This window comes from Oncorhynchus gorbuscha, linkage group LG04, assembly GCF_021184085.1.
Source record: "Oncorhynchus gorbuscha isolate QuinsamMale2020 ecotype Even-year linkage group LG04, OgorEven_v1.0, whole genome shotgun sequence".
Lineage (NCBI taxonomy): Eukaryota > Metazoa > Chordata > Actinopteri > Salmoniformes > Salmonidae > Oncorhynchus > Oncorhynchus gorbuscha.
In genome coordinates this window covers 60,893,454-60,919,002 of record NC_060176.1, presented here as the reverse complement: position 1 = coordinate 60,919,002, position 25,549 = coordinate 60,893,454, and the positions used below count along the sequence as shown (strand labels likewise).

The 25,549-nt window shown below is 41.7% G+C and overlaps 4 protein-coding genes across 7 annotated transcripts; 2 read left to right on the top strand and 2 right to left on the bottom strand.

The window, feature by feature from the left end:
- Positions 1–2,737: 2,737 nt before the first annotated feature.
- Positions 2,738–4,858, bottom strand: LOC124034405 (cytochrome c oxidase subunit 6A, mitochondrial-like). The gene is made up of 3 exons (XM_046347575.1): positions 4,683–4,858; positions 3,211–3,359; positions 2,738–3,045 (listed from the first exon to the last, which is right to left on the bottom strand). Exons 1-3 carry the CDS (start codon positions 4,783–4,785, stop codon positions 2,956–2,958), a joined length of 342 nt encoding a protein of 113 aa, XP_046203531.1. The 5' UTR covers positions 4,786–4,858; the 3' UTR covers positions 2,738–2,955.
- Positions 4,836–17,263, top strand: asgrl1 (asialoglycoprotein receptor-like 1). Of its 3 annotated transcripts, none has more exons than XM_046347570.1 (8): positions 4,836–4,896; positions 6,743–6,826; positions 8,257–8,340; positions 8,487–8,582; positions 15,859–15,912; positions 15,979–16,118; positions 16,202–16,317; positions 16,893–17,263. In XM_046347570.1, the coding sequence occupies exons 2-8, from the start codon at positions 6,745–6,747 to the stop codon at positions 17,047–17,049; spliced, it is 729 nt and encodes a 242-aa protein (XP_046203526.1). In that variant the 5' UTR covers positions 4,836–4,896; positions 6,743–6,744; the 3' UTR covers positions 17,050–17,263. The 3 variants fall into 3 exon arrangements, with proteins under 3 accessions (XP_046203526.1, XP_046203525.1, XP_046203524.1); XM_046347569.1 differs by lacking the exon at positions 4,836–4,896 and adding an exon at positions 6,076–6,136; XM_046347568.1 differs by lacking the exon at positions 4,836–4,896 and having other exon boundaries at positions 6,515–6,826.
- Positions 17,229–18,821, bottom strand: LOC124034403 (phospholipase A2-like). Its single transcript, XM_046347571.1, has 4 exons — positions 18,672–18,821; positions 18,139–18,295; positions 17,787–17,920; positions 17,229–17,547 (listed from the first exon to the last, which is right to left on the bottom strand). The coding sequence occupies exons 1-4, from the start codon at positions 18,718–18,720 to the stop codon at positions 17,432–17,434; spliced, it is 456 nt and encodes a 151-aa protein (XP_046203527.1). The 5' UTR covers positions 18,721–18,821; the 3' UTR covers positions 17,229–17,431.
- Positions 18,822–19,560: 739 nt separating this feature from the next.
- Positions 19,561–20,761, top strand: LOC124034404 (phospholipase A2, minor isoenzyme-like). 2 transcript variants are annotated; one of them, XM_046347572.1, is made up of 4 exons: positions 19,561–19,722; positions 19,919–20,075; positions 20,162–20,289; positions 20,481–20,761. In XM_046347572.1, the coding sequence occupies exons 1-4, from the start codon at positions 19,689–19,691 to the stop codon at positions 20,603–20,605; spliced, it is 444 nt and encodes a 147-aa protein (XP_046203528.1). In that variant the 5' UTR covers positions 19,561–19,688; the 3' UTR covers positions 20,606–20,761. The 2 variants fall into 2 exon arrangements, with proteins under 2 accessions (XP_046203528.1, XP_046203529.1); XM_046347573.1 differs by having other exon boundaries at positions 19,652–19,722; positions 19,870–20,075.
- The last annotated feature ends 4,788 nt before the right edge of the window (positions 20,762–25,549 follow it).

Genomic DNA, 25,549 nt, shown 5'->3' with positions numbered 1-25,549 from the left:
ATGCCTTTTGCACACATTGAATATAGACTCCTTTTTTTTCTCTGTGTTATTGACTTGTTAATTGTTTACTCCACGTGTAACTCTGTGTTGTCTGTTCACACTGCTATGCTTTATCTTGGCCAGGTCGCAGTTGCAAATGAGAACCTGTTCTCAACTAGCCTACCTGGTTAAATAAAGGTGAAATAAAAAAATAAAACTTAAACTGCTGACTTTGTAAAACAATCTAAAGCATAGCTTTTGTTTTCAGAGAGTGATGCATAATACAACACAATTTAGAAGTAACCTCAACAAATTAAGATGATCACAAGATGATTGCTAAAATCTCAAAGGAGAGAAGCACCTAAATTATCAGCCACTGTTATCTGGTAGTACGTTTCAGTTTCATGAACCATGACTTTCACTGTGAGATTATGGGGCATCTGTGTGCTGTCAACCCTGTGGAGCAAAGACTTGTTTTTTGAGACATGTATATACAGTTATTGTCTGATTCTAATCTGTGGTTAACTATTCCAGTCTTTGGTGCGGCAAAGGTCAGACAGTTTACCTCCTTGGATAAATAACCAGCTAACACTAGAGGGCAGCGCTGACAGGGCTGCAGAATTAGGGCAGCCGTGAGTTGGAGAAGTGGGTCAATCTGAGAATCAAAATGTCACACATGAAACAAGGAAATAATTGCCAGGCTAGGCCAGAAGTTAATGAACATAAAATATTTAATGAAATAGGTATTGATATATCAACAAACTCCTTACTTACATGTGTAGAGTCAATGGTGCTCAAGCAACTGAAGATGTGGTGGGGTTCAGTGGAGCCTCCTTGTAAGTGGTAGAGGTACTGTGCCCATCGAACTGCAAAAATGTTCCTGACTGTAGATCTAAATGCAAGGCAAATCAGAGGGAGACATATTTAGCATTAGCAAAAAAATAATCCTTGATTTACACACAATGTGAAATTAAGACTTTTTTAAACTGCGTTGGTTAAGCGCTCGTAATGAAGCATTTCACTAAGGTCTACATCTGTTGTATTCAGCACATGTGACATACAATTTGATTTGACAGATTGCTGTACACAGCTAAGATAAGCGTTAGATATGACTGTACCTGGTAACTCTGGCGGATAGGGCCGTTATAAAAACTAAAGTGATTTATAAGCTGATCGAGGTCACAGATACTGGCATTTCCACTTAACAGCTTAAGGCCTGAGAGAGAGCAGCATGGAGAGTAATTATGACATCTACACAGGGGATGGAGAGACAAAAACATCACTAAACAACCCTGTGGCATTTTAACTGGTTTAGTGGACGAGCATTCTCATTACAATGGTCTATACATCCGAGATGTGGGTGAATGTATCAAGACCATTGCACTTTATCTGGATGCGTTTCCTCGAACATTTGAAGATGTCTCATTGGCAGTCATATAGGTATGCTATCATAAAAACAGGGATCATTCTTGGTACGCAGTTAGTTTCAATAATCTCACCTAGGGAACACATCTTCTCTGATCTTCTCTTCAGGATAGAAGTAGCAGATTCCAGCTCTTGTTGGGTCACCCTCAACCCATCATACAGGAAGTTAATGCATTTGAAAATCACCAAGAAATCAGTGTAAAATTACATAACACCATACCAATAATAGAAAAGTAGGGACTACAGAATGGCTGACTAAGGACAGAAGCCCAATCAAATACAGGAGAATAGAACCTCAGATCACCGAGTTAGGCAGTGATCTCAGCCATAGCAGTCAGTGGGTTGTACTGGTTCGCTCAAAGGCTGCCCACATTTATCCCTCTCCATCCATACATTTATAAGGACAGATTAATAATACGAGTGGATTGTCAAAGAGTTAGATCCCAGGTAAAATGCATACGTAGGCATACGGTTTATGTTGATATGCCATGCATTCACTATTGAACCAACTGTTGCCGGCAATTTGAGACTGCTTGATAAAAATAACTGATCAAAATGGCCCAAAAGTATTAGCGGAAAACAATTTCACTTTGCAGATTGTGCCAAGTCAAGCAAGCTACTAGCTGGCTGACGTTTGGCTTATCCAACAATCTTGTTCCAAATTAAGTTCACGCACTCTTCCTGTTTTTCAAGGAAACACATTTAAAGTCAACTCAGAACTTTTAAATTTCATAAACCTTCTTTGCAAGACTGTTTCAGACAATTTTACAACTGAATTGAACAGATTTACTCGCAGGTCGTCAGTTAACAGCCATGATCATGGCTAAACCCCACCTATTTCTACAATCTCTTAATCTCCTTTCAAGACCAACCACACTGCTAACCTTATGCCTCACCTTTAATACAAATGTAATTAGTTTTACATTTTCAGGATAGACAATTTGCTTTGTGCCTGTAGCGGCAGCGTAGCCTAGTGGTTAGAGCGTTGGACTAGTAACCAGAAGATTGCGAGTTCAGACCCCCGAGCTGACAAGGTACAAATCTGTCCTTCTGCCCCTGAACAGGCAACCCACTGTTCCCAGCCAGTCATTGAAAATAAGAATGTGTTCTTAACCGACTTGCCTGGTTAAATAAAGGTAAAAAAATAAAACTAGTGACAACCCCTCCTGGTTTGCAAGAGTAATGCAAGTCACAAGTTAGTCATGTACAGGTGTAATTGGAGTCAAACAGTGTCGTTCTGAAACATGAAGTTCTAAACTCCTTTCATTATTCTTTAACATATTTGGAGAAAAACAAAACCAGTGTCAATTTGAGAGTTAAATACCACCACGTATTTAGGTAATAATTATTTATTTTTATTTAAATTAAGCAGAAATGGTGTTAAATGGTCCAGAAAAACATAACTAAGATTTTGAGTCCCTTGTGGCAGGTGCACAGAGGTAAACATAATAGAATAGAGAAGAGTAAACAGTTTGGAGAGTGTGGTCCAGTAACAGTAATGAATTGAAGAAAGAGACTGGTCCCAGTGTGTGAGGTAGTCTGAGGGAGAGATCACTCGTCACGTCCCTCATAGCCATCAGGGAGGGCATTCACTTCAGGGTTGTGGAACAGGCTCTTGTTGCCATCTCCCCAAGGGAAACGCTGGTGAGAGAAGAATCAAGTTAACATAATGACAAAGTAAATTAACAGGGGGCAGATTCAAATGTAAATACTCAACGCAAAATTAGACAACGCTAAAATGTATATAATCAAAGAAATGCGTTTTGCAACAATAACTACTTAGGATCTTGCCATAATTTATCACACCTTGCTGCGAATGCGAAGATGGCTGTAAGGGACAAACTCTGGCTCCACATGGTGCGCAGCATGGTGCTGCATTTTCAGGTACATGTTCAACATGCATACTGCAACTCCCGGAAGGGCAACCACAAAGGAGAGGATCTTCCATGTTCTGGCTGGAGAAGAAAACAAAAATATACATTGTTTGACAAGTAACAAAGGCTTCATTTACACTTAAGCCAGTTATAGTACATTTAACCTTTATGTTCTGTTTAAATGCATTGCGATGTGACAGACATGCTGAAAACAGCTAATTTGGGCTCACTGGAATACTAAATCTTTAACTTGACTTTCCTTTGAATGTGTGCTCCGCTGAGATCCTAAGTATATCAATCTCTGGACATGTCAAAGGCAACAGGGTGTGTACTGGTGAGTTTCCATTTTCAGAGAGACTATAATTTAGCTATTCCAATCACATACTTTTTTTACAAATATAAACCATCATCAACCATGATCACACATGTTCTGCCCCTGAACAAAGCAGTTAATCCACTATTCCTAGTCAGTCATTGCAAATAAGAATGTGTTCTTAACTGACTTGCCTAGTTAAATAAATGTTAAATAAAATAAAAAGTTTTAGAGTATTTAACCACATTTGAACTACTGCACACAGTTGAGTGCCACAGCACTTAAATCTTTTAGATTTAACATTTTGCTGACCTGGGAGAACAGATGAAGAATTAAGCAAGTTACTGTTGGTAAAGAGGTTATTGGATGAATAAGGTGTCATGCTAGGTTGACAAAGTCCTGCAGTACTGGCAGCACTCCAGGTCCAGGTTTCCTACCCCCCATGGTCATAGAGGGCAAACAGGAGAGCTACCCCTGAAGGCCTCAGTTATGGTCGAAATGAGTAAACGCCTTTAACTCACCAACTGCTCTCCATGACATTGTTAATCACAATTGTGAAACTGATTTAATAATTGGTTTCTTCATTGCCTTCACCTACTGCGCTAACGTTGGCTAACTACATCTGGATGGGACATTCAAAACACAACATAGACAGATGTTTGGTAGGTTTGAAAGCTAGCAATAGGGTGTACAGTTGTCTAGCTAACTAGCGTTAAATATCTAGTTATTTAAAAGGTAAAAAACATGAACTATCGTAGTTAACATTTAATTCAACGGGGAGTCATGTTGAGGCCAAGGTCTCTTCTGCAAATGAACTCTAGTTAGCTAGTCAAACACTGTGTTAATCCAGCCACCTGGTTAGGATAGAATGGGGATTTAGCAATTGACAACGAGTCCCGTGTAGCTAGGTATGTGGTCGATTTATTTAACCTAGCTAGTTAGTTAGTTAAAGTTATCGAATACAGCAGCTGTATGCTGCCTCGCGCTAACGTTAGCTAGCAAGGTCACAGAGGTACCACGTCCTCCAAGAATATGCTATGGTTTTGTCATTCGTAAATCGTGTCCTTTGAGCAATGTTTGTGTGGCACTACCTGTTTGCTCTGAATGACCATGGGCCGCTGTGGCAGAGAGTTGACGAGTCTGGAACACTGGGGACCGCAGGAGGGTTTGACGAATTCGTCCGAAAGCCGCCATTTTCACTGTCTTTCTGACTCGATCAGCAGATGAACGGAAGTGATGTAGGGGAAACGTGCTCTGCTTAAATCAACAACCAGGCCACCTTACAACGGTCATCTGAAAATAGAGGTAAAACACAATACAATACGAGTGAAATAATTTTCTTTCCAAAAAATGCCAATGACACAATACAATACGAGTGAAATACTTTTCTTTACAAAAAATGTCAATGAAGTATGCAAAAATGAAGCTTTTTTTGTATTGGAATGGTGTGGGCGTACCCCAACAACATGGTGGTGTGGGCTTATACCGGTCATTAAAAATATGAACGCAAGTAGACCGCTGATTGGCCCGCTCATCCTCCTCAGGGTGTTGACATCATCCTATATGAGGAAATAGTAAGCATTTTTTTAAACATCCTGTTTGAAATGCAAGTTTTAGGTGGGGTTTCTGAAGTGTCTGAGCCTCTGCTCAGCAGCCTAGACTGGAGTATAGGATAAGTCAACAACATTATTTGGGTATGAGTTAACAGAATATTAACTTTTACAAAGTGAGATTTTTTTAATCATTACATTTCTACCCCTTTTTCGTGATCTCCAATTGGTAGTTACAGTCTTGTCCCATCACTGCAACTCCCGTACGGATTTGGGAGAGGCGAAGGTTGAGAGCAGTGCCTCCTCCCAGACATGACCCCGCCATGCCTCACTGCTTCTTGACACAATGCTCGCTTAACCCGGGAGCCAGAGGCACCAATGGGTCGGAGGAAACACAGTACACTAAACCCTCCCCAATCCCGGACAACAATGGGCCAATTGTGTACCGCCTCATGGGTCTTAAGGTCACGGCCGGCTGCGACACAGTCTGGGATCGAACCAGGATCTGTAGTGATGCAGTGCCTTAGACCACTGCGCCACTCGGGAGGCCTAAAAGTGAGATTTTAACTAAACTTTTTTATAGTAGCCCACTATCTATAGCTCTACGCAGAGACTATGTGAGAAAATGACCCTAACCAACATTGTACCAGATTCTTCAGTTTAGCATCTATAGTAAACTAAATCATCAAATATGGACCCAATTGTATGAACCGTATGGTAAATTCTACTCTGTCTGAATGAGTTCATAATAATCTTGACTTCTTATATAGCCTAGGCCTATGCTATCAAATCTTCTATATTGTTCTTTATATCAAGCTTGGATTGGTTACTTCTCAGAATTGTGTTCTTTGTTCAATATCACATATAACAAACTCAGTGGGAGGACTAAACACAAACACAACTTTGAACTTCTGGTCAAATACCAGAAGAAGACTGGACAGACTAATAGATCAGCTGAGAGGTGTTCACATTTCCATGAACATAACAGGAGTGAGGTAAGGGATAAGTGCAGAGTGGGTGTCAGAGTTCCAAGATTTTGGGGGGTTTGTGTTTGGTAGTAGGCAGCAAAATCATTCTCACCATAACATTTACGATATGATATGTATGTAGCCTACTACATTTCAAACCTGGACTTTTATTGAATAATCATATCATATCTGAACTTAATCAGATTTTTTCTAAATACATCATTCTCTACTTTCCTCTAGTCTGTGTGTTGAGATTTAGACACATAATAATCCAAATTGGGAAGTCAATCATTATGGTGTCTGTATTTCATGTGATTGTGAGATGCAGGTTAGCATAGAGACTATTTATTGATTGAGAGGTTAATATTCAACTATTTATTCTATGACCTTAAAACATAAGAGCTCCTATCACCTAACTGTCTTCATTTGCTTTACTGTCCTGGCACGAATAAATTCACTACCACAGCACAGGTTCATTTGGGACATTTGAACTTTAGATGCATTACGGATTACCAGCTTTTCTATCTCTAAATTGCAAATGTCTGGACGCGATGAGTGACGTTTCATTCTGAGTCAGAATACAAAAACACTAAAGACGTCCGTTCATTTTCAAAATTGAAATCTCTCCTCCAGAAATGGATTCCATTCAGTATGATCAATTTGGTACATCTGACATTGAAAGTAACCACAGTCGGAGGAAACTCATCCCACAAAGAGGTAAACTCATCTATTTTAATCAATATCTGTTAATGTGCCTTCATATTCCATGTACTGTGGCAAGAAAAAGTATGTGAATCCTTTGGAATTACCTGGATTTCTGCATGAACGTTACATAACATTTTATCTGATCTTCATGAAAAAACACTCACAAAATTTCAGTTTGCTATTCACAAAAAGCATTGCCTGATGTGAACCATGCCTCGAACAAATGAGATCTCAGAAGACCTAAGATTAAGAATTGTTGCCTTGCATAAAGCTGGAAAGGGTTACAAAATTACCTCTAAAAGACAGTCCACGGTAAGACAAATTGTCTATAAATTGAGAAATTTCAGCACTCTTGCTAATCTCCCTAGGAGTGGCCGTCCTGCAAAGATGACTAAGAGCACAGTGCAGAATGATCAATGAGGTTTAGAAGAATCCTAGAGTGTCAGCTAAAGACTTACAGAGATCTCTGGAAGATGGTAACATCTCTGTTGACGAGTCTACGATACGTAAAACACTAAACAAGAATGGTGTTCATTGGCGGGCACCACGGAAGAAGCCACTGCTATCCAAAAAACCCCATTGCTGCACGTCTGAAGTTTGCAAAAGAGAACCTGGATGTTCCACAGTGCCACTGGCAAAATATTATTTGGACAGATTAAACTAAAGATGTGTGGTTTGGAAGGAAGGAACACACAACACTATGTGTGGAGAAAAAAGGCACAGCACACCAACATCAAAACCTCATTCCAACTGTAAACTATGGTGGGGCTGCTTTGCTGCCACTGGGCCTGGACAGCTTGCTATCATCGATGGAGAAATGAATTCCCAAGTTTATCAAGACATTTTGCAGGAGAATGTAAGGCTATCTGTTAGCCAATTGAAGCTCAACAGAAGTTAGGTGATGCAACAGGACAACGACCCAAAAGACAGAAGTAAATCAACAACAGAATGGCTTGAACATAATAAAATACACCTTCTGGAGTGGCCCAGTCAGTCCTGACCTCAACTTGATTGAGATGCTGTGGCAGCACCTCAAGAGAGTGGTTCACACCAGACATCCCAAGAATATTGTGGAACTGATACAGTTTTGTAAAGAGGAATGGTCCAAAATTCCTCCTGACCGTTGTGCAGGTCTGATCCGCAACTACAGAAAACGTTTGGTTGAGGTTGTTGCTGCCAAAGGAGGGTCAACTTGTTATTAAATCCAAGGGTTCATGTACTTTTTTCAACCTGCACTGTGAATGTTGACACAGTGTGTTCATTAAAGACGTGAAAATGTTTAATTGTTTGTGTGTTAGTTTAAGCAGACTGTTTAAGCAGACTGTGTTTGTCTACCGGTACTTAGAGGAAGATCAGATAAAATGTTATGACCAATTTATGCAAAAATCCTGGTAATTCTAAAGGGTTCACATACTTTTTCTTTCCACTGTATATTATTTCAGGTATGCAGAGCAGGGTGGTTCATCTCCTGTATGGTGGCTTGGTGCTTCTCCTGTTGATACTACTGCTGATAACTGGACTTAAATGTAAGGCTTGCTTATTGTACAGTTAATTTATCATTCAAGAGGACCAAAAGACAAATCAAATTGTATTGTTAAACTCTCCATTACCAATTCATAATTTCATATGAATATTTTTTTTCTTCAATCAATCCTTCCTCCATTTTCCTAAGTCTCTCAGTTAAACCAAGCGATAGTTGATGTCCATCTTTACCTTGAGTCCCTGAACAAGACTGTGATAAGTGCTTGTGCCACATCTTCCAGTTCAGGTACAGTGATGTTTAAAGGCTTTTATTACTAAAGGACTAATAATCCTCAGAGCCTTGTTGAAGGATTATATATATGTACTTATTTTTGTTACCTTTATTTAACTAGGCAAGTCAGTTAAGAACAAATTCTTATTTTCAATGACAGCCTAGGAACAGTGGGTTAACTGCCTGTTCAGGGGCAGAACAACAGATTTGTACCTTGTCAGCTTGGGGGTTTGAACTTGCAACCTTCTGGTTACTAGTCCAACACTAGGCTACCCTGCCGCTCAGTATTTTGGATGTGAGATAATTTGAGATCAAATGTTTCATATGAGGCGACAGTACAGAATTTCCCCTTATAATGTGTCGGAGGGTATTGTCATACATATTTGTTTTACCATTTAGAAATAAAAGCCCTTTATGTATCTAGTCCCCTCATTTGAAGTATTCATAAGTATTTGGACAAATTCACTTTCAGTGCATTAAAGTAGTCAAAAGTGTAGTATTTGGTCCCATATTCCTGGCACGCTTTTGACTACAAACTTGATGCATTTGCAGGTTCTGTTTCGGAATATGTTTTGCCCAATAAGAACTGAATGGAGAATAATTTATTGTGTCATTTTGGAGTCACTTTTATTATAAGTAAGACTAAAAAGTGTTTTGGAATAGTTCTTTATTAATGTGGATGCTACCATGATTATGGATAATCGTGAATAATGGTGAGTAAGAAAGTTACAGAGGCACAAAGATCAATAACCCCTGTTATTGTAATGGTAAGAGGTTAGGATGTCTACAGGGTATGATATTTGTGTAACTTTCTCACTTATCATTATTCACAATTAATTCAGGACAATCCTTAATCATGGTAGCATCCACATTATGTGTTTAGAAACATATTATATTATTATTTACAATTAAAGTGACTCCAAAATGACACAATATTTATTATTATTATTTATTTTATTGGGCACCAAATAATCTTAAAGCACAACCAAAACAAACAGCATATGGATTCAACATGTTTGTAGAGTCACAAGCTTGATGCAATAATTGCCTGCTAGGAATATGGGACCAAATAGGACACCTTTGACTACTTTAATACACATATAAGTGAATTCGTCCAAAATTGCTCCCCTAGAATGGGGGGACTATGTACAAAAGCTGCTGTAAATACCATCAAATTAAAGCTGACAGTCTGCACTTTCAGATCGTATCATTTCAAATCCAAAGTGCTGGAATACAGAGCCAAAACAACAAAAAATGTGTCACTGTCCCAATACTTTTGAAGCTCACTGTATGTACTATTCCATAGGGAGTGTCAGAACAACCACTACCATATGGAATGGCATTATGATCACTTGTGGGAAAACTAAAAGACATTTCAGGACTTCATTAGCCAGATCAAAGATTGTCCCATTGTTTCAGACATGACCTGTTTCTATGTGTACATGGGGAATGTGTGTACAAAGCTAACATATGGAATTGTTTAAAAATGGTCAAACCATGGATAATTTAGATAGCGAATTTTAGTAGCCCTGTAGGTATATACAGTTGAAGTCATAAGTTTACACATACCTTAGCCAAATACATTTCATCTCAGTTTTTCACAATTCCTGACATTTAATCCTAGTAAAAATTATCTGTTTTTAGGTCAGTTAGGATCACCACTTTGTTTTAAGAATGTGAAATGTCAGAATAATAGTAGAGAGAATGATTTATTTCAGGTTTTATTTCTTTCATCACATTCCCAGTGGGTCAGAAGTTTACATACAGTCAATAGGTATTTGCCTTTAAATTGTTTAACTTGGATCAAACGTTTCGGGTAGCCTTCCACAAGCTTCCCACAATAAGTTGGGTGAATTTTGGCCCATTCCTCCTGACAGAGCTGGTGTAACTGAGTCAGGTTTGTAGGCCTCCTTGCTCACACACACTTTTTCAGTTCTGCCCACAAATGTTCTATAGGATTGAGGTCAGGGCTTTGTGATGGCCACTCCAATACCTTGATTTTGTTGTCCTTAAGCCATTTCTCCACAACTTTGGAAGCATGGTTGGGGTCATTGTTAATTTGGAAGACCCATTTGCGACCAAACTTTAACTTCCTGACTGATGTCTTGGGATGTTGCTTCAATATATCCACATAATTGTCCTACCTCAACCTTCCATCTATTTTGTGAAATGCACCAGTCCCTCCTGCAGCAAAGAACCCCCACAAAATGATGCTGGCACCCCCGTGCTTCACGGTTGGGATGGTATTCTTTGGCTTGCAAGCATCCCCCCTTTTCCTCCAAACATAACAATGGTCATTATGGCCAAATAGTTCTATTTCTGTTTCATCAGACTAGGGGACATTTCTCAAAAAAGTACAATCTTTGTCCCCATGTGCAGTTGCAAACCGTAGTCTGGCTATTTTATGGCAGTTTCGGAGCAGTGGCTTCTTACTTGCTGAGCGGCCTTTCAGGTTATGTCGATGTAGGACTCGTTTTACTGTGGATATAGACACTTTTGAACCTGTTTCCTCCAGAATCTTCACAAGGTCCTTTGCTGTTGTTTTGGGATTGATTTGCACTTTTCGCACCAAAGTACGTATCTCTTGGAGACAGAACGCGTCTCCTTCCTGAGCAGTATGATGGCTGCGTGGTTCCACGGTGTTTATACTTGCGTACTATTGTTTGTACAGATGAACGTGGTATCTTCAGGTGTTTGGAAATTGCTCCCAAGGATGAACCAGACTTGTGGAGGTCTACAATTAGTTTTTTTGAGGTCTTGGCTGATTTCCTTTGATTTTTCCAGATGTCAAGAAAAGAGGCACTGAGTTTGAAGGTAGGCCTTGAAATATATCCACAAGTACACCTCCAATTGACTCAAATGGTGTCAATTAGCCTTACCAGGTGGCGTGGCGAGAATCTGTCTCCTCACCACGCGCTCTCACCACTGGTGTCCCCCAGGGCTCTGTTCTTGGCCCTCTCCTATTCTCGCTATACACCAAGTCACTTGGCTCTGTCATAACCTCACATGGTCTCTCTTATCATTGCTATGCAGACGACACACAATTAATCTTCTCCTTTCCCCCTTCTGATGACCAGGTGGCGAATCGCATCTCTGCATGTCTGGCAGACATATCAGTGTGGATGACGGATCACCACCTCAAGCTGAACCTCGGCAAGACGGAGCTGCTCTTCCTCCCGGGGAAGGACTGCCCGTTCCATGATCTCGCCATCACGGTTGACAACTCCATTGTGTCCTCCTCCCAGAGCGCCAAGAACCTTGGCGTGATCCTGGACAACACCCTGTCGTTCTCAACTAACATCAAGGCGGTGGCCCGTTCCTGTAGGTTCATGCTCTACAACATCCGCAGAGTACGACCCTGCCTCACACAGGAAGCGGCGCAGGTCCTAATCCAGGCACTTGTCATCTCCCGTCTGGATTACTGCAACTCGCTGTTGGCTGGGCTCCCTGCCTGTGCCATTAAACCCCTTCAACTCATCCAGAACGCCGCAGCCCGTCTGGTGTTCAACCTTCCCAAGTTCTCTCACGTCACCCCGCTCCTCCGTTCTCTCCACTGGCTTCCAGTTGAAGCTCGCATCCGCTACAAGACCATGGTGCTTGCCTACGGAGCTGTGAGGGGAACGGCACCTCAGTACCTCCAGGCTCTGATCAGGCCCTACACCCAAACAAGGGCACTGCGTTCATCCACCTCTGGCCTGCTCGCCTCCCTACCACTGAGGAAGTACAGCTCCCGCTCAGCCCAGTCAAAACTGTTCGCTGCCCTGGCCCCCCCAATGGTGGAACAAACTCCCTCACGACGCCAGGACAGCGGAGTCAATCACCACCTTCCGGAGACACCTGAAACCCCACCTCTTTAAGGAATACCTAGGATAGGTTAAGTAATCCCTCTCACCCCACCCCCCCCCTAAGTTTTAGATGCACTATTGTTAAGTGACTGTCCCACTGGATGTCATAAGGTGAATGCACCAATTTGTAAGTCGCTCTGGATAAGAGCGTCTGCTAAATGACTTAAATGTAAATGTTATCAGAAGCTTCTAAAGCCATGACATCATTTTCTGGAATTTTCCAAGCTGTTGAAAAAGGCACAGTCAACTTAGTGTATGTAAACTTCTGATCCACTAGAATTGTAATAAAGTGAATTATAAATGAAATAATCTCTCTGTAAACAATTGTTGGAAAAATGACTTGTGTCATGCACAAAGTAGATGTCCTAACCGACTTGCCAAAACTATAGTTTGTTAACATGAAATTTGTGGAGTGGTTGAAAAACGAGTTTTAATAACTCCAACCTAAGTGTATGTACTTCCGACTTCAGCTGTATATACTTAATTTAGATTATTTGATAAAATATTGAATTTGGCCTTTACTACTGTAGACCATGGAAACACATTGAATAATACATTTATAAATGGTGAAACAGACAGTCCAAAAATAAATAATAAGAAATGAGGTTTTGAATTGTCTGTCCTATATCTAGAATATGTAAGAAAGCTCAGGAATTATTTTTGTTTTTTGGACACATACAGTGCATTGGGAAAGTATTCAGACCCCTTGACTTTTTTCACATGTTGTTACTTTACAGCCTTATTCTAAAATGGATTAAATAGTTGTTCTCCCTCATCAAACTACACACAATACCCCATAATGACAAAACAAAAACAGGTTTTTAGAATAATTTTTTAAAATTACATTTACATATGTCCTGAGCGCTCTGGAGCAGGTTCTCTCTGTACTTTGCTCTGTTCATCTTTCCCTCGATCCTGATTAGTCTCCCAGTCCCTTCCACAGAAAAACATCTGCATAGTATGATACTGCCACCACCATGCTTCACCGTAGGGATGGTATTGGCCAGGTGATGAGCAGTGCCTGGTTTCTTCCAGACGTGACACTTGGCATTCAGGCCAAAGAGTTCAATCTTGGTTTCATCAGACCAGAGAATCTTGTTTCTTATGGTTTGAAAGTATTTAGATGCCTTTTGGCGAATTCCAAGCGGGCCTTCATGTGCCTTTTACTGAGGAGTGGCTTCCGTCTGGCCACTCTACCATAAAGGCATGATTGGTGATGAAAGATTATTGGAATCTGTGTGGGTAGCTGGACAGGTAGAATGACTGACTGTGAAGGTGAACAGGTGGTCATGGGTCAGGTGACAGAGGAATGGATTGAGACTGAGGCAGGAATTCCTTTAACCATAAAGTGGTATTTATTGGGTAGTTTGTCTGTGCTGCATAACAAAGGAAACAGAATAACATGTATCCAATCAAATTCATAATCACAAAGATCAAATCATAACAATCATTCTCATTATTAACATAATTAGGTAATTCAGCAATGCAGTTCAATAAGAAGTCAATAGGAATCGTCATTGAGTCAGTTCGGCTCATAAGTATTCATCATAATCATGAAAATAATAATACAAATAATTCAATCAGTTATCGGTTATTTAATCTATAATCTCCATCAGTTTGATATCAGAATTGATCAGTTCAGCAAACAATAATGATGTTTCATATTTCATCCTTTCAGGTTTGTCTTCATATGTACATGTAATTTCGTTACATTTCAATCATATGTCAATGGCATAATTGGGCTGTGATGATCCGTAAGGCCGTGATCATTGTCCATTGACATAACACAATAGGTTTGAAGCATGTGCTCCAAGCCGCGCTCCACGCTAATAACTATAAACAATAACTGATGGCCCGCTCTCCCGATCGCAACAGATAGTTCAGATGAAAGGTAACAGATTCGGTGGATTTACGTTGATTCATGGACACACAGAATGTCTGGATTAGACAGAGTTAAGGAAGAGAAAGCAGCGAGGTCTGGCGATGGCGATTTCCTCCTTTTAATGAGTTGAGATCTGTCGGACATTTCCACTTGACCTAATTAAAGTTCCCCTGGCCCAGCTGAGCAAGTGGCCATGAATTATAGGAATGATTCCACCAACTCCATGGGCCTTTCTACAGGTGGATTGCTGCAGAGATGATAATCCTTCTGGAAGGTTCTCCCATCTCCACAGAGGAACTCAGAAGCTCTGTCAGAGTGACCATCGGGTTCTTGGTCACCTCTCTGACCAAGGCCCTTCTCCCCCTATTGCTCAGTGGCCAGGCGGACAGCTCTAGGAAGAGTCTTGGTGGTTCCAAACTTCTTACATTTAAGAATGACGGAGGCAAATGTGTTCTTTGTTGACCTTCAAAGCTGCAGATTGTTTTTGGTACCCTTCCCCAGATCTGTGCACTGTCAACGGTGGGACCTAATATCAGGATCGAGGAGTTGTGAATTCTGAGATGCCATTCTGCACACCGCTCTTGTACTGTGCCGTTATTTGCATATTTGTGGCCCGCCTGTTAGCTTCTCCTTCAACCTCTCACCAACTAGCTGTTTTCGCCCACAGGACTGCCGTGGACTGGATGTTTTTTTGTTTGACTAGTCAGGATCGAGGCAAAGATGAATGGAGGGGCGGCAGGGAGCTTAGTGGTTAGAGCATTGGGCCAGTAACCGGAAGGTTGCTGGATCGAATCCCCGAGCTTACAAGGTAAAAATATGTTGTTCTGCCCCTGAACAAGGCAGTTAGCCCACTGTTTTCCGATAGGCTTTCATTGTAAATAAGAATTTGTTTTTAACTGACTTGCCTAGTTAAATAAAGGTTTTAAAAAATGTCGCAAAGTACAGAGAGATCCTTGATGAAAACCTGCTCAAGACCTCAGATTGGGGTGAAGGTTCACCTTCCAACAGGACAATGACCCTAAAGACACAGCCAAGACAAAGCAGGAGTGGCTTCGGGACAAGTCTCTGAATGTCCATGAGTGGCCCAGCCACAGCCCAGACTTGAACCCGATCAAACATCTCTGGAGAAACCTGAAAATAGCTGTGCAGCAACGCTCCCATCCAACCTGACAGAGCCTGAGAGGATCTGCAGAGAAGAATGGGAGAAACAGGTGTGCCAAGCTTTTAGCGTCATACCCAGGAAGACTCAAGACTGTAATCGCTGCCAAAGGTGCTTCAACAAGTAAAGGGTCTGAATACTTATGCAAATGTGATATCTGTTTTTATTTGTAATACACTTGCAAAATTGTCTAAAAACCTATTTTTGCTTTGTCAGATTGATGAGGGGGGAAAAACTATTTGATCAATTTTATAATAAGGCTGTAACGTAACAAAAATGTGGAAAAGGTCAGGGGGTCTGAATAGTTTCCGAAAGCACTGTATATCAGTGGATAACATTGTAGATGCTTTGTTCATAATCTCTCACTCCTTCCTTCCTTCATTATCTTACTCTTGTCCCTTTCAGACCCAGCTACTATCAACCATAACTATTATGATGAATTCCAGCTTCCAGTGAGAGGTAAGTGACTTATTGGTAGATGAAGTCCATCCCTATCCATTGTGCAAAACATTGTGTCCTCCTCAGGAACTTGTAGTGAAGAATGGTGGTCCTTCCAGGATAGCTGCTACCTGGCATCAAAAAGGAAGCTCAACTGGAACAGTGCAGAGGAAAAATGTATTGAGCTGGGAGCACACCTGCTTGTTCTTAACAGTGAGGATGAGCTGGTAAGGCCAAGGAGGTGAAGTAGTATTGGTCTCATATCAAGAGCTGTGGGCTATGTTAAATGTTCTTTATTTGTGCTGTTTAGGACTACATCTCTCAAGTGATTGATGCAGAAAAGAGATACTGGGTTGGGCTTGTGGAGAGAGCACAAGAGGGCCACTGGACCTGGGTGGATGGAACTGACTACAAATCAACTCCACAGTAAGGGAGTACTGGGATGATGAGAGTAGGGCAGCGGAGGCTGGTGGGAGGACAGGCTCAGTGTAATGACTGAAATGGAATCAATGGAATGGTACCAAACACACCACACACATCAAACACATGAAAAAGAACGTGTTTGACTCCATTCCATTGATTCCATTCCAGCCAATTACAATGAGCCCATCCTCCTATATCTCCCCCCACCAGCCTCCTCTGAACTAGGGATATTGTCTATCACATCCTAAAAACACAGTCATCAGACAATATAATTAAGCAATAAGGCCTAAGGGGGTGTGATTATATGGCCAATATACCACGGCTTAGGGCTGTTCTTATGCATGACGCAATGCAGAGTGATTGGGTACAGCCCTTAGCTGTGGTATTTTGTCCATATACCACAGACCCCCGAGATGCCTTATTGCTATTATAAACTGATTACCAACCTAACCAGAGAAGTAAAAACATATGTTTTGGCATACCCATGGTATACCACGGCTGTCAGCCAATCAGCATTCAGGGCTCGAACCACCCAGTTTATAATATGTAATATCCTTCCCTCTACTGTCTTTGCTCAGCTTCTGGGATAAAGGGCAGCCAGACGACTGGCAGGTTGGTGTGATTGGAGAGGACTGTGGACAGCTTCATAACGGTCCACACAGACGACGCAAGCTTTGGAATGATGCAGATTGCAGCCTAATGTACAATTACATCTGTGAGGCAAAGGGGAAATGAGAAACAGTAGACCCATGCTTGCCATTGACACATGAGCTGTAAGCTATGCCAGATCTGCACGACTGATTAAACATGACAGTCTCAAGATACAGGAGAAAGGATGGATTTCTTTCATTGACTGTACAAAAATCACAAATTATGGTATTGAGCATAAGAAGCACACAGTGAATAATGTGAGCTTATTCACAGAATAAAGTTTAATTAAACCTTGGTATGTCAGAATTTAATAGCTTTCTTGGAGGTCTTTTCCACTCTATCTGTGGGTGTATATGAATAGCAATAACCAATACAAAGGCACATATTGGATCATAACAGCTGTTATCGATTTCAAGAGAAGGTGGGCCACTGCAGGTTATGTCCTGGTTCCCCGTGCATTACCATACTAGCAGTGCTCACCGGGAAGGTGCTCATGCTCTGGGTTGTACCCCGCCTTGTCAAAGCACATGGCTGCTTGTCTGTCACACTCGCAGATAAACATCTCACACGGATTGTTGTTTTCTGTATGAGAGAGAGACAGAAGAACAAAAAATGAGGCGGGAGGGGAAGAAGAGGGAAAATCGAGAGAGAAAGATGGGGTAATGGTAAATGGTTTTCAAGGGGGAAGGAAAATAGAGCTTCTCCAATTTAAAAGATGCAGAGGACTAGATCACCCTAAAGAGGGTGCTGTTGCAGAATAAAAGTTATATTTTGACAAAGGGACTGTTTTTTAATCCTGTAGTTATGCTGATCACACTCGCCTTTGCAGGTGACAGTCTTAGAGGCTCTGTCACACTGGTAGCTATATATTTCAGTGTAAGGGTTGTCAAAGATGCCCCAGCAATCCTCGTGCTGCATGGAATCAGAGTAGCAGTAGTCATGAACCTGACAGCATCTGGAACACACAGAGGGCATCTGTTTCAATACAAGTATAGTTACTGACTTCCTGTTAAAGGTAATGTATATATAGCCCCCCCCCCTCCAAACACACTGTATAACTCCCGCCATCCACCTACACCATGTACACAACCTCCAGGTTCAAATGAATCCTCTTCTCAGATTCTTGCCGTGTTCACTATCCCTGACCCCATCTTCCCCTCCATGACTGCGTACCTGTCCAGATCATCCACAGGTGTGCCTGAGCCGCCCTTCCCACAGTAGCAGCCGTAGTCAGCGTAGTCCAGCACAGGCCAGCTGCTAGGGTTAACACAGACGATCATCGCTCTGAACTGCCATAGTGCCCATGGGTTGGGTTCATGCACCGCCAGCACTGAAACACACGAGAGGCCACGTCTCAGACAGACAGAGCACATTCAAATATCTACACCGGACATTACCATTTTTATATCAGGAACAAATAAAAACTAGTGAATCACTCAAATGGAACCATACGGCATCATGGTTGAACTGGGCAACGTCACATTCACAACTGGGCAACGTGACCGGTGAGCCCTTATTGCTTAATGTAAATGTATTTTGCACAACCAGCTGTGAGTAAAATATTTTGCAGTACACACTGACTTGACTAAAGGAATATTTTCTGCAAAGAAAGCTATGACAGGATGACTGTACACTGCTCTGTTATTAAAAAGCATAGACAGCATCAAAGCTCTGTCTTAAAATACAGTGTAATTAAAAATACTTACAGACTGGCAGACAGAAGGTTAACAGCAGCAGAGTGTGAGAAGAGCTCATTTTGGTGATGAAGAGTGTCACTGATCTGGAACGCAACTGATATATATAGAATCATGGCCTTTAGGGGCAGGCTTTTGATGATTAGATAGGGTGAGATACACAGTGCACAGTAGACTGCACAGACATATTTTAATAAACACGTGTATAGTGATAAAGGTGTATTGAATCACATTTCAATACCGGTTACATGTTTTATTTATTTAACCTTAATTTAACCAGGTTAATCTCAGTGATTAAAGATATTTTTCAAGAGCAATATGCAGAAATACAGGAGACTCATTAGGTCATTGTACAAGGCTTGACTGGAGTTGTGTAATGGAAATGTGTGAGAATTTAAGCATCTGTTTTGTTATTTACACAGCTGTCTGCTGGAATGTACTTTGGAAGAACTTCAGAGGAAATGCTAAATGTACCTTTCAGAGTATTAGCAATTGATATGATAGAGGACAATGCTGGTATTTCAACCCTAACAATGACTGCTTTAAGAAAGCAATAAAAAAGAACAATGACATAAATCAGTCTAATTTGATTGGATATACCATAGAGAATTTAAATATTTATTTAATCCAGCCATAAACCATCCAATAGCCAATATTTCAGTTAGGGTTTGAATTACTTAAACTCTACTTTATAGACCCGAGGCTGGTATTACTCAGCAGCCCCCAATAGCATAACAGATCCTGACATTTTAGTGTCATGTGGAAATCACATTCAACCCATGTTTTCCATTACGTGTCATATCTCATGTTTCTGTTTTGAATTTGTATCCATGATAGCAGTAGCAATATTGGGTAAACAAGTTTAGAACCTGAGGAAAGCATTTTAGATGAGATATCATTCATATTCCTGGCTGTATGACACAACCACTCCCAGTTTACCTCCCATTTTAGCACTTGTTCTCCTTGACTTCCCTTCATCTAATATAAGAGGTGGTAAGGTTGGTGTATACCCTCAATGCTTCCTCTGTCATGCATCCAAAATCTCTCCTGTTGCTGCTGACCGGTAAGCCTGTCACATTTCAATATTGATCCGAAGCTTGTTGTCCACTTTTTCACGTGCCTAAGAATATACATACAGTCTGAGATGATTTCAGATAGAATAATACTCATGTGTGCCCTCTGTAACTCTTATTTGGAACCTCAATGTCAGGAATATGTGCAGTAGTGTGACTGATGGCTTCACCTCCCTCCTCTGCCAGCATACGCAGCCCATGGTTCACTGCAGCCCCAGGCTCTGTGGCAATTTGGCAGAATGATCACATGCACCCAGCCTGATGTCAACCCCTTCATGTACAATAACTATGGCTGTTGGTGTGGCTTGGGGGGGACTGGGACTCCCAAGGATGACCTGGATAGGTAACTGGATTTCATTCCACTTGTGTTGGACATCATGACCAGGTGTTTCTGTGCATCTCAGAAAACTCATTACTTTCTTCTCTCAGGTGTTGTGAGGTCCACGACCTCTGCTACCGAGCGAGCAGGCATCTTCCAGAGTGCCGTCCCATCATTGACGTCCCTTATATCAAGGTGTACATATTCTCTTGCACGAATGGGCAGGTCTCCTGTTCAGGTAACAACTGAATTGTAGAAATAATAAAATAATTTGTGGACATACATTTTCAATAAACTATACAATCTGCCCAAGCTCTATAATATTGTCAGATGCAATGATGTTTTGAAGTAAAGGTAAGGTTTCAGCTTTCTGATTATAACTGCAACTAATGTTTATCATGAGCCTAAACCTGTTTGCTCACGCCTCAGCTTCCAACGATGTGTGCCAGGCCTCAGTGTGTGAGTGTGACCGAGGCGCTGCCAACTGCTTCGCCCAGTCCACCTACAACCCTGAGAACAATAACCTGGACCCCAAAACCCACTGTATCACCTGAGCAAAGACAAATCCTCTGGAAGCAGTACAAACATCTGAAACTACTGTAGATTCACTGAATGTTTATGAATCCTGTTTCATGGATGTGTGTCATGTTTGCTGGAATGGAATTTACTGTGCCAATTCAACTGTTGACCTATTAAATGATTGAATGGCATTCTTTTGAGTATGTGTTTGTTAGTTCTGTATTTGTATTCAACACATAGAATTCTGTGTAAGTAATAACTGGAGAATACCTGTATACAGTGCATTCAGAAAGAATTCAGACCCCTTGACTTTTTCCACATTTTGTTACTTTACAGTCTTGTTCTAAAACAGATTACATTTTTTTAAATCCTCAAACTACACACACACAATACCTTATTATGACAAAGCAAAAACAGGTTTTTAGAAATGTTTGCAAATGTAATCTCTTAGCAATCTCACTAGGATAAAGACCTCCATTCCTGTCATTATTGAAAGAGATCGTGATACCTCACATCTCAAAATAGGGCTACTTAATGTTAGATCCCTTACTTCAAAGGCAATTATAGTCAATGACCTAATCACTGATCACAATCTTGATGTGATTGGCTTGACTGAAACATGGCTTAAGCCTGATGAATTTAAATGAGGCCTCACCTCCTGGTTACACTAGTGACCATATCCCCCGTGCATCCTGCAAAGGCGGAGGTGTTGCTAACATTTACGATAGAACATTTCAATTTATCTTCTAGTCATGATTCATGCAGTCTCCTCTGAACAGTTGATGTTGAGATGTGTCTGTTACTTGAACTCTGTGAAACATTTATTTTGGCTGCAATCTGAGGTGCAGTTAACTCTAATGAACTTATCCTCTGCAGCAGAGGTAACTCTGGGTCTTCCTGTCCTGTGGCAGTTCTCATGAGAGCCAGTTTCATCATAGCGCCTGATGGTTTTTGTGACGGCACTTGAAGAAACTTTCAAAGTTCTTGAAATTTTCCGTATTGACTGACCCTCATGTCTTCAAGTAATGATGGACTGTCTTTTCTCTTTGCCTATTTGAACTGTTCTTGCCTCAATATGGACTTGGTCTTTTACCAAATAGGGCTATCTTCTGTATATCACCCCTACCTTGTCAAAACACACGGTAGCATTAAATGCATTAAGGAAAGAAATTCCAAAAATGAACTAAAGGCACACCTGTTAATTGAAATGCATTCCAGTTGACTACCTTAAGAAGCTGGTTGAGAGAACGCCAACTGTCATCAAGGCAAAAGGTGGCTACTTTAAAGAATCTCAAACATAAAATCTATTTTGATGTATTTAACTCTTTTTCGGTTACCACATGATTTCATATGCTTTATTTCATAGGTTTGATGTAGACAAATAGTAAAAAAAGGCAAACCCTTGAACTGGCAAGTTTCTTCACTGACATTTTCAACCTCTCCCTGACCTCGTCTGTAATTTCAAGCAGACCACCAAATCAAATCAAGATGTATTTGTCACATACACATAGTTAGCAGATGTTAATGCAAGTGTAGCGAAATGCTTGAGCTTCTAGTTCTGACAATGCAGTAATAACCAACGAGTAATCTAACCTAATAATTTCACAACAACTACCTTATCCACGGAAGTGTAAAGGGATGAAGAATATGTACAGAAAGATATATGAATGAGTGATGGTACAGAACAGCATTGGCAAGATGCAGTAGATGGTATCGAGTACACTATATACATACGAGATGAGTAATATAGGGTATGTAAACATATTAAGTGGCATTGTTTAAAGTGGCTAGTGATACAGTTATACATCAATTTCCATTATTAAAGTGGCTGGAGTTGAGTCAGTATGTTGGCAGCAGCCACTCAATGTTAGTGGTGGCTGTTTAACAGTCTGATGGCCTTGAGATAGATGCTGTTTTTCAGTCTCTCGGTCCCAGTTTTGATGCACCTGAACTGACCTCGCCTTCTGGATGATAGCGGGGTGAACAGGCAGTGGCTCGAGTGGTTGTTGTCCTTCATGATCTTTATGGCCTTCCTGTGACATCGGGTGGTGTAGGTGTCCTGGAGGGCAGGTAGTTTGTCCCCGGTGATGTGTTGTGCAGACCTCACTACCCTCTGGAGAGCCTTATGGTTGTGGGCAGAGCAGTTGCCGTACCAGGCGGTGATACAGCCCGACAGGATGTTCTCGATTGTGCATCTGTAAAAGTTTGAGTGCTTTTGGTGACAAGCCAAATTTCTTCAGCCTCCTGAGGTTGAAGAGGCGCTACTGCGCCTTCCTCACCACGCTCTCTGTGTGGGTGGACCAATTCAGTTTGTCCGTGATGTGTAAACCGAGGAACTTAAAACTTACTACCCTCTCCACTACTGTCCCGTCGATGTGGATAGGGGGGGTGCTCCCTCTGCTGTTTCCTGAAGTCCACGATCATCTCCTTTGTTTTGTTGACGTTTAGTGTGAGATTATTTTCCTGACACCACACTCCGAGGGCCCTCACCTCCTCCCTGTAGGCCATCTCGTTGTTGGTAATCAAGCCTACCACTGTAGTGTCGTCTGCAAACTTGATGATTGAGTTGGATGCGTGCATGGCCATGCAGTCATGGGTGAACAGGGAGTATAGGAGAGGGCTCAGAACGCACCCTTGTGGGGCCCCAGTGTTGAGGATCAGCGGGGTGGAGATGTTGTTACCTACCCTCACCACCTGGGGGCAGCCCGTCAGGAAGTCCAGTACCCAGTTGCACAGGGCGGGGTCGAGACCCAGAGTCTCGAACTTGATGACGAGTTTGGAGGGTACTATGGTATTAAATGCTGAGCTGTGGTCGATGAATAGCATTCTCACATAGGTATTCCTCTTGTCCAGATGGGTAAGGGCCGTGTGCAGTGTGGTTCCGATTGCGTCATCTGTGGACCTGTTGGGGCGGTAAGCAAATTGGAGTGGGTCTAGGGTGTCAGGTAGGGTGGAGGTGATATGGTCCTTGACTAGTCTCTCAAAGCACTTCATGATGACAGAAGTGAGTGCTAAGGGGCGGTAGTCGTTTAGCTGTTACCTTAGCTTTCTTGGTAACAGGAACAATGGTGGCCCTCTTGAAGCATGTGTGAACAGCAGACTGGGATAAGGATTGATTGAATATGTCCGTAAACACACCAGCCAGCTGGTCTGCACATGCTCTGAGGACACGGCTGGGGATGCCATCTGGGCCTGCAGCCCTGCGAGGGTCAACACATTTAAATGTTTCACTCACGTAGGCTGCAGTGAAGGAGAGTCCGTAGGTTTTGGTAGCGGGCCGTGTCAGTGGCACTGTATTGTCCTTAAAGCGAGCTAAGAAGTTGTTTAGTCTGTCTGGGAGCAAGACATCCTGGTTCGCGACCGGGCTGGTTTTCTTTTTGTAATCTGTGATTGACTGTAGACCCTGCCACATACCTCGTGTCTGAGCCATTGAATTGCGACTCTACTTTGTCTCTATACTGACGCTTAACTTGTTTGATTGCCTTGCGGAGGGAATAGCTACACTGTTTGTATTCAGTCATGTTTCCAGTCACCTTGCCCTGGTTAAAAGCAGTGGTTTGCGCTTTCAGTTTCTTGCAAATGCTGCCATCAATCCACAGTTTCTGGTTTGGTTAGGTTTTAGTAGTTGCTGTGGGTACAACATCACCGATGCACTTGCTAATAAACTAGCTCACCAAATCAGCGTATTCGTCAATGTTGTTGTTTGACGCAATGCGGAACATTGCACGTGATTGCACGTGATCGAAGCAATCTTGAAGCGTGGAATCAGATTGGTCGGACCAGCGTTGAACAGACCCGAGCGCGGGAGCTTCCTGTTTTAGTCTGTCTATAGACTGGAAGCAACAAAATTGAGTCGTGGTACCACGACTCAACTTATATGCGTCGTGGAAGTTAGAATAACAATGATCCAGGGTTTTACCAGCCCTGGTAGCACAATCGATATGCTGATAGAATATGCTGATTATTTTCAGATTAGCCTTGTTAAAATCCCCAGCTACAATGAATGCAGCCTCAGGATATGTGGTTTCCAGTTTACATAGAGTGAAATAAAGTCTGTTCAGGGCCATCGATGTGTCTGCTTGGAGGGGGGGGGGGGTAGCATTCTCTCTGGAATGCAACCCTTGCTCGGATTTCATCAACCTATTTGTCAAGAGATTGGACATTGGCGAGTAGTATGCTCGGGAATGGTGCGCGATGTGCCCGTCTCCGGAGCCTGACCAGAAGACCGCTTCGTCTGCCCCTTTTACGGCGACATTGGTTTGGTTCACTGGCTGGGATCCGATCCATTGTCCTGGGTGGTGGGCAAAACAGAGGATCCGCTTCGGGAAAGTCGTATTCCTGGTCGTAATGATGGTGAGTTGACGTTGCTCTTATATCCAGTAGTTCCTCCCAACTGTATGTAATAAAACCTAAGATTACCTGGGGTACTACCAATGTAAGAAATAACACGTAAAAAAACAAAATACTGCGTAGTTTCCTAGGAATGCGAAGCGAGGCGGCCATCTGTCGGCGCCGACAGATATAGTCTCGTTATTTTACTGCTGCTCTTTAACTACTTGTTACTTTTATTTCTTATTCATATTTTTTAAATGCATTGTTGGTTAGGGGCTTGTAAGTGACAATTTCACTGTAAGATCTACACCTGTTGTAGTCAGCGCATGTGACTATTAACATTTGATTTGAGGCTGTAATTGCTGCCAAAGGTTAAAGAAAAGCACTGAGTAAAGTTTCTGAATACTTATGTAAATGTGATATCCGTTTTTATTTTTTTATACATTGCTAAAGTTTCTAAAAACCTGTTTTTGCTTTGTCATTACGGGGTAATCTGTAGATTGACGAGTGGGGAAAAACTATTTAATCCATTTTCGAAAAAAAAAATATTGAAAAAGTCAAGGGGTCTGAATCCTTTCCGAATGCACTGTAATATAGTTATTGGAGTGTACAAGTGGAAGTGAGATCAAAAGGTGTTAGACCAAGAA